The 9,470-nt window shown below is 40.2% G+C and overlaps 1 protein-coding gene across 1 annotated transcript in view; it reads right to left on the reverse strand.

Moving 5' to 3' along the window:
- Positions 1-7,821: 7,821 nt before the first annotated feature.
- tmed1b (transmembrane p24 trafficking protein 1b) overlaps positions 7,822-9,470 on the reverse strand; it is a 6,773-nt gene continuing 5,124 nt past the window's right edge. The window contains exons 3-5 of the mRNA XM_053477576.1: positions 9,197-9,294; positions 8,759-8,945; positions 7,822-8,440 (exon numbers count right to left, since the gene is read on the reverse strand). Coding sequence (XP_053333551.1) covers positions 8,222-8,440; positions 8,759-8,945; positions 9,197-9,294 — 504 coding nt within the window. The 3' untranslated portion in view covers positions 7,822-8,221. The remainder of the gene's footprint in view (positions 8,441-8,758; positions 8,946-9,196; positions 9,295-9,470) is intronic.

Raw genomic sequence — 9,470 nt, forward strand, 5'->3', positions numbered from 1 at the left:
TCTGAACTGAAGTTCAGGTTAAAAAACGTTTCCGTCAATATTATAGCGTTAGTCCACTTTTTACACTTTGTCATATACTATCTATTTCCGTTGCGGATATGTCTCAGCGTCTTCTCTGTTACTCAACCTCTTCAACCTCCCACTGAAAATGTTGTAATACTTCCACATCACTGTTGATCAATTTTAAATTGGACAGATTGCATTAATAAAGAGATGATATGTTTAAGCTCGCCATGAATTATGTAATACATTGTCTCCTATATTTCCTTTCATCTCATCATGATGAGCTTTGTCTGTGCTGTTGCAAATCCCTTTAGACGAGACATTAGAAGTTAAAAATAGTTGTAATCGTCACGATAGTGATGGAGGTAAACAAATGCAAGTGGAAATCAACACTTGATTATATATTAATAACAGAAAATCCAAAACCTGAGGCAGAATCGAGGTCAAGAACCTGCAAGAGTCAGGCCAGGCACAGCCAGAATGTCAAGGGCCGGCATGCCTGGAGGACACGAAGGATCAGTTGAATGCGCTCGGTAGACTCCCATAGACGCTATGCAGTGCAATAGGTTCAAAAGAACGAACGACTCGGACTAGAAGATATGAGAGGTGAGCTACTCATTCCGTTTGTTATAATATGCCCTTAGTTACATTGTAATATTTTCATTACTGGAACTTTAGACTAAGTCTGTGTATGTAGACGTGTTGGGGGTCTTTTTATTGAAAATGCAACATTTTAATTTATTTCTGATCAACAGAACGAAATGAACTAAATTTAAAAAGATTCGTTCATTTTGATGAACAAGATTAAAAAAAAAACGAGTCACTAAAACAATTCCCACTTCCCATCACTAATTCAGAACAGAAACCCTAACATTTTTAAAGTATTAATGATTCGGTTGTGCCCTAATTTATTATTTCTATCTGTGTAGGTGTATCTCATTGGTTGAACCATATGAAAGGTTTATTTGAAGGCTGATTATGTTGAGGCTCCTTCAAGTGTTGTTTTTTTTCATGGCTCCACTAATCCCAAGAATCCCAAGAAAATAAATATGTTGTAAAAAAAAAATATGTAATAGATAAATATACTTAAAAAACAAATAAATAAAACTAGGGCTTTACTTGATAGCCACTCCCTGAGAGACTGGTTTTCTCTGCTTGCCCAAGTGAACATGGCAGCCGATGTGGATGCGATCAGATGTGGGATGTGATCAGAGGTGGGATGCGATCAGAGGTGGGATGCGATCAGAGGAGGGATGCAGAGTGACCTGTTTTACTGCATTTGGCAATTGCTTTTGTGGGTTCGACTGAACATTCTGTATTGGAGTAACAAATAAATACTTTTGTTCCCTTTATGTGCTGTTGCTCTGATTTTGTTCATTGTGTTTCAGATTGTACTCATGCAGATAAAATTACTGAGGTTTTTTTTAAAAACTTGTGTGGGTTACATGTAGTACTGTGTAATACTATTTTGGGACAAAAAAAAAACGGGAACAGGAAACTTATTTTCACACACTTGTATGCATTTGAATCTGTAACATGCCTCGTGAAGCCAAAGCATACACGAACACTTTTGGTGGTGTTTATTTGACTTTATCACATCAGTGTTTATTTGTTGGAGATTCTCACTTGATAGCTGTGTGTGGTGTTTCGGTGTAAGGAATCAGTTTTGAGAAGTCAGAACATAGTTTATAATTTTGTAGCATTTAGAAAAAAAATAGTAGTTAACTCTTTATTTTGTGTTTAGAGTTTTGGGAAACTGAGACACTTTCAAGAAATGTGTTTAAAAGGTTTGGGAAAAACTAAGAAAGTAATGAAGCCTAATGTAAAGGAAGGGATTGATACTCTCTTTTTCTCTCCCATCCTCCCACCTTCCTTCCTTCCTTCCTTCCTTAAAAAGCAGTCACCCACACTTGACCACTTCCTGTTCTACTTTGCTGATGAAATATAGGCGCTAATTGTCGCCATGTTTGTGGATTGAAGGCTAACTGTCTTCTCCAAGACTTTATTAAAGAAACACTGTGCTGCCTGTGGAATGTATGAGTTGGGAGGGCAGCATTACACTGACAGTATCCAGTCTATTAGAATACTGGGAATGGAAACGCCATGTTGGGAAGCTCACCAAGCAGTTCACGTCCTGTTTCAGGCTTCACAGAGAAAGCTAAAGAAGGTTCATGCATTACCAGGTGGCTGCTACTGTACATATGTGCATAGCCTTATTTCCTGTAGCTCTTAAAACCAGAACCCTGAGTAGAGCAGCACTGGGTGGAGTTGAGCATCGAGCTGGTGGAAGGTGTTTTGGTATATGAGGGGAAAAAAAAATCTGATTTCCTTTTGACCAGGTATTGTGTTTAATATATTACTGATGCTACTTGTCTACAGTTGGTGCTGTTTTGCTAACACTTCATGGCAACACAAACTGTCTCATCTACCTTGATATTTGAATATATACACCTGGTCAAGCAGTAGACAGTTTCCCAAACCCAGGAAGAGGTTTTTGATTTTTACTCAGAACTGGTGAAAGTAGAAAAGGCTGGGCTGCACGACAAAATGTACATTATTCAAATAAGAAGCAAAGATAGGATCCAGTAAACTTTAGTGAAACAATATTCCGATTTCTTAATTTGTTTATGGTTAAAGCTGTTGGTCCAGTTCCTGTAAAGACTAAAGTAAACACTCAGTAAAACCGCTGCTCATACCAGGTGATTTATCTCCGTCAGGATCTTGTGATCTCTGGACAACTATTGGGTCACTAACTTTCGGTAACTCTAGACAATCAGCTGGCATTTATCCCACACACTGCTAACCCTACTCACTTCATTGCTGGTTTTTTCTCTATAACATCAGAAGAATTATGGAGGCAGATCGGTCTCATAAATAATTCACACAATAGACACGATGTTCACGTGCGTAACGCAATTCACATGCTTAAAAAAATATACATATTCATAATATACAATTCACATACACTGAACAAAAATATAAACGCAACACTTTTATTTTTGCTCCCATTTTTCATGAGCTGAACTCAAAGATCTGTTTTTTCTATATACACAAGAGACCCATTACTCTCAAATATTGTTCACAAATCTGTCTTAATCTGTGTTAGTGAGCACTTCTCGTTTGCCGAGATAATCCATCCCACCTCACAGGTGTGTCATATTATGGTACTGATTAGACAGCATGAATATTGCACAGATGTGCCTTAGACTGTCCAGAATAAAAGGCCACTCTGAAATGTGCAGTGTGATCACACAGCACAATGCCACAGATGTCGCCACCATTTGCCTCACGCAGTGCAACACATCTCCGTCGCATAGAGTTTATCAGATTGTCAATTGTGGCCTGTGGAATGTTGGTCCACTCCTCTTCAATGGCTGTGCGAAGTTGTTGGATATTAGTGGGAACTGGTACACGCTGTCGTATACGCCGATCCAGAACATCCCAAACATGCTCAATGGGTGACATGTCCGGTGAGTATGCTGGCCATGCAAGAACCAGGATGTTTTCAGCTTCCAGTGATTGTGTACAGATCCTTGCAATATGGGGCCGTGCATTGTCTTGCTGAAACATGAGGTGATGTTCATGGATGTGTGGCACAACATTAGGCCTCAGGATTTCATCACGGTATCTCTGTGCATTCACAATGCCATCAATAAAATGTACCCATATGGTATGGGTTGTGCCCATACCATAACCCCACCACCACCATGGGTCACTCGATCCACAACACTGACATCAGCAAACCGCTCACCCACACGATGCCACACACATTGTCTGCCATCTGCCCTAAACAGTGAAAACAGGGACTCATCCGTGAACAGAACACCTCTCCAAAGGGCGAGACACCATCGAATATGACCATTTGCCCACTCAAAACGGTTACGACGACAAACTGCATTCAGGTCCAGACCTCGATGAGGACGACGAGCATGCAGATGAGCTACCCTGAGACGGTTTGTGCAGAAATTCTTTGATGATGCAAACCGATTGTTGCTGCATCTGTTCGGGTGGCTGGGGTGGTCTCAGACGATCATGGAGGTGAACGAGCTGGATGTGGAGGTCCTGGGCTGGTGTGGTTACACATGCCCTGCGGTTGTGAGGCCGGTTGGATGTACTGCCAAATTCTCTAAAATGCCTTTAAAGATGGCTTATGGTAGAGAAAACAATTTCATGAGCAGCTCTGGTGGACATTCCTGCAGTCAGCATGCCAATTGCACGCTCCCTCAAAGGTTCACACTGCACATTTCAGAGTGGCCTTTTATTGTGGACAGTCTAAGGCACACCTGTGCAATATTCATGCTGTCTAATCAGCACCTTACTTCAAGCAGCTGGTGGCCACACCAGATACTGACTGGTACTTTAGATTTTGAGCCTCCCTTCCTTCAGGGACACATTGGGAAACATTTTTAGTTCATGTCTTATGGTGTTGACTCTTTTAGTGTTCATACAAATATTCACACATTAAGTTTACTGAAAGTGAAAACACTTGAAAGTCAGAGGACGTTTCTTTTTTTGCTGCGTATATATATAGGTTTTGTCAGCTGCTATGTAATGCTGGTGTTATTTTCTTTTTATCAATTAACTCCTGTCACCTGTCTCCAGTCTTTTATAATTGTTAATAATTCACTCTAAGCTGCATGAATGGATAAATGGAGAGCCATGATTTTTGATTCTTTACAATAAACATAATTCTCCCACAAGACTCAAGGCTTTACTTATTGCATTACTGGATAAATCAACATTTTTAACTAATCTCTTGATTGAATGAATGAATGAAGTACATTTTTGCAACCACTTGTCTTCACCTCTTCATACAATTGATACGACCTTTATTTAAAGCTAAGTTACTTTTAAAATGTTTAAAATGTTCAAAAACTCGGTTTGCATTGTAGACATTATTGTTTATCTCAGAAATAAAAACTTTTATCCTAGGACCTCTGATAATTTAAATTATAGCAAGGAAATCATATTATAACAAATAATGGTGACTGAAGAGACGGTTTGTGAAGCTGTTTAATAAAACCTATAAATAACACCCGCTCTCTGGCTCAGTGACGCACCAAAGTGAATTTGCAATCATGCAGCTTTAATCCATTATGTTCTACACATTTGAGCTGTTAATGAAATAACAGCAAATCTGGTGGCATTCAGATATAACAGAAAACCCTGTGACCCACAGAAACATCTATTCTCCAAATTAAAAACTCTGTCTTGATTTACAAACATGTAATGAGGGTAAAGTGTTTATAAAGATGATAAACTGGTTAACTGGTTATTTTTAGCAAATTTATTATAAATAAAGTAATAACATCGACGTGCATCCTGTTCTTGGTTTGAGTTGGTAAAACTTGATTTTCGTCGTAATGAAATCCGACTGCGTAAATGGTGTGTAAAGCTGAGCTACTCAAGCGTTCCTGCAGGGCTGTGATTGGCTGAATGGTGAGGTCGCATCTGATTGGCTAAAGAGTACGAGTGACGTATTTTTGAGACTTTGCTGGTAGGTTGGAGCCAGGAAAGTCTCAAAAATACACACACGCACAAATCCAGCGATATTCACACACGTAAATGGATTTTCACATGCACAGCCCATGATGCACTCGTAAATTTATTATTTTTTTTACACAGTTGTACATATGTGAATTGTATCTCATAAATATGTATATTTTTTATGCAAGTGAATTTGTTTTTTGTGAATATTTTTTTTCGTGTACGTGAATTGGGTTTTACGCATGTGAATTGGGTTACACACGTGAACCCAAGTTCTCCCACACCTCTCATTACAAATAAAACCCTAATGCTTTCCTACAAAGCTATAAACAGTCCAGCACCCACTTACCCTGGGCTCTGATCACACCTTGCACCGCACCATGTTCCCTCTGATCCTCCAGCACTGCTCAACTGGTCCCACCATCTCTCAGAGATCGAGGAAGACATGCATATAGACTGTTTTCTGTTCTGGCACCTAGGTGATGGAATGAACCTCTTCTAGAGGTCCGTACAGCCGAGTCGCTGGGAATCTTTAAGTGAGGACCAAAGACCTAGATTCATTCGGGTTAAGCCTTAAAAAAAAACCTTCCTAACAGTGAAAGAAATAACATAAATCATTAAACGTCCCTGTCTCATGAGGGCGGCATTTTATCATTCCAGATCTCAGATTTCCCACATTTTTGGTAGGGGATTTTAGTTTGCTTAAATCCCCAAGTTCTCTTGGTTCCCTCCCTATTTAAAAAGAAATCTGTCTGGTTTTCACTTTTCTTTTGATGTTTAAAAGTTTCTGTTTGAGTGGATGTTGATTTGAGTGATATTTGTACAGTGTCCAGTGTAAAAAAAATAACTAAGCATTTCACTGCATATCGTACCATGTATGACTGTGTATGTGAAATAAAATTAGAATTTAAAGCATCAAAGACACCAGGTCATGACCACATCCCTACAATACATAAGCTTTTGCCAGCCTTCACAATTTTTGAAAAATGTCTTTGATTGTTTTGAAGTTACGAATGAAAATAAAACCTCCTGAAACTAGAGCCCAATCCCAATTCTACCCCTTACCCCTACCCCTTACCCCTACCCCTCCGTTTGGCGCGTTCACGTGAAGGGGTAGGGGTGTCTCATTTCTCTTTTGGTTGGAGGGGTAGGGCTAAGGGGAAGGGCCAGATAGCCCTCGAAACGAAGATTTTTCGGGACCTCACTTCAAACGAAGGGCTAACGAAATTTTTAAGATGGCTGCTCACTCGAGCAAGCAGACCCGTAAATTTAACGAATTTTTGCCACTAATAAGGATTTTTATGACAAGTTTTTATTATATCTTGTGTTTATGGTGATGTTTTGTAAAAAAACGTTTGCAAAAAAAACGCTAAAGTTTGCTAGCGGATAGCGCCGATTGCGCAATATTACAAAAATATATTTTTATGTCATATACACTTTACTGCTACAAACAAATATGAAAGTTCAGTAGCACGGCAGTTTGCCGAGCTTTTGATAACGCATTGTTTGTTTTGCTTACGGCCATACTGTATGTGTACATGTAAATGAACGGATACGTATGATGACGTATAACAGTGTTGTAGTGGTGTCCCATTTCTTAGGGGAAATATTTTAACCCTTCCCCTTTCCACTTCGTTTCAAGGGACAAGGGGAAGGGTCGAGGGGTGGGGGAAGGGGTAGAAAATAGAATTGGGATTGGGCTTAGATGCAGGTGTTGAGAATGAATTCCTTCGATTTCCTCACGTAGACAGTGAAAGTCCTACAGCTTCCACACTTTAAAAGACAACCCACACAAACCAAGAGCTTTTTCACTAATGAATATGGATTCACTACAGAGTTTGTTCAGTTATTTATACCCATGTAGCAAATATGGGTGTAAGATTTAGGGCACATTATAGTACTGAGATTTTTCCACATATGTTTATGGCTACATCCCAATACAAGCCCTCTTTTATACCCACTACACTCCACCACAAATGTCCCACTCCTGTCAGTGCAATGTATCAATAGATTTATGGACATGTCCCAATGACTCGGGTTTGTAAGTTAAACTTGGATGCGTTAATGCCAGCGGGATGCTTCTGAGTCAAGCATGCATGCACAGCATGATGAACACTGTTCCATTTTACTCACATAAATTGTACCATTAGCTTAACTCCTTGCATTCTGTAGCTATGCTAACGGCTGTGCTTTATCTTAACATTATACATTTTAAAAAGGAACCAATAAAAAAAAAAAAAACTAGTAGGATTGGATTTGTTGCATTTGTTGCGTTCATTTGATCATCTGTTAGTCACGTCAGTTTCCATCTCATCATCATCATCATTATCATTATTATTATTATTATTACAGTTTATTAATGTGTTTTCAGCAATAGACCTCTTGTTATTAAAAAGCATTTTTGAAACTTTGAATAAACATTGTATAAAAGCTGATTGAACATTCGAGTTGGTGCATTATCATGAACATCACCCCAGCCGTGACTGTATCCCCTGTGACCCCATCACAGCCGTCGTGTTATTCACGATAAAGCAGATAAATATGGTGCTGCTCAGGACAGTCTCTTCCTCTCAGTTGAATAAAGATCCTGCAGCTGACACCGCTTGCTTGAATAAGGCACTTGAATGCAAAAATTTCCCCAAACTGGCCTGTACGAGTCACGTCCAGGGTCGAACCGGCCTTCCACCAGTTCAACCAGTTACCCGGGGCGTGTCCTCAGGGGGGCGTGTCCTCAGGATCTGACCTTCCTCTTGTCGTCAAAGAGGCGGCGTACCGTGTAAACCTGAGTGACGGCTACGGCGAGCATAACCACCAGAGAGGTACAGGACCAGAAGGAGACGCGCCACAGGTTGTCTTCCAGGAGGTTACGGTCTCGAGCCTCGAACGCCCTCAGAACCGTCTGCATCTGCCGACTCCGCTCCAGGTTACGGTGCATCGACTCGATCGACTCCTGCACGGAGAGGAGGCGTGCTTATTAGCATTACACGCGACTGAGAACCCTGTCTAACTCAATATGGTGCAGAGACAGGACATTAGGATGTTTAGGACTTAGCCTTAAACTTAATCTTAAACCTAATACGCATACAAACGTTTGGGGAATCAAATCATCCACTATAGTCTAATTTTAAAATGTATCTTTTGCAAATTATAAAAAATATATTAGTAAATGTCACTGCCGCTACACTGGCTCCACCTGGACTAGTTCTGTGATCAGATGATTGTGCACAAATATTTAGACTTTTATCTCTGCCTGTGGTTTTATTTTTACCCGGATGTCCTCTAGCTTGTACTCCAGCAGGTTCTCAGGCTCTCCAAGGCCCGCCCACTCTTCCTCAGCTGTTGCATCATTTCCTGCGTTCTCCAGAATGACCTCGAAGAACACCATCTTTTCAGAGAAGCGGCTGAAGCTGTTGTCGAAGCAGATCTGGTAGTCTCCTGCTTCAGTGGGCTCCACCCTAAACATCAGGCATTATCAAAGGTTAGATCAAATTATAGAACACTGTAAAGCTATTTACAAACACACACACACACAGAGCAGACATGTGCGTATACAGTATACACATCACAGCACAACACATCAACAACAGGCAGTTTTGGCAAGATCAGGTATTCTTTATGGTGAATATTTGATAATACAAACATATGAAGAATCATCATCCAACCCTTTTGGTGATCATGGTAAGTATGAGATTTGGTAAGAACCCACATGTGAACTCCATCAGAGCGGCGAAACTCTGAGGCCAGGTGGACGCCATGAGGAGAGATGATAGAGAAGTCCACATCCATACCTGCTCCGGCAATCACCTACACATACACACACACACACAAATCTGAGAATAAAACTCATAATCATGTTGCTTGGAGTGATTACAATGTCTAATTTCAAAACTCTAAAACTCAAATCTTTCCTTTGTTGCTCCGACTGTAACAAAACAACAATAAAAAGACGCTTTTCAATGAGACGTGAAATAATTTCCAAA

The sequence above is a fragment of the Clarias gariepinus genome, chromosome 18 (genome assembly GCF_024256425.1).
Source record: "Clarias gariepinus isolate MV-2021 ecotype Netherlands chromosome 18, CGAR_prim_01v2, whole genome shotgun sequence".
Classification (NCBI taxonomy): Eukaryota; Metazoa; Chordata; class Actinopteri; order Siluriformes; family Clariidae; genus Clarias; species Clarias gariepinus.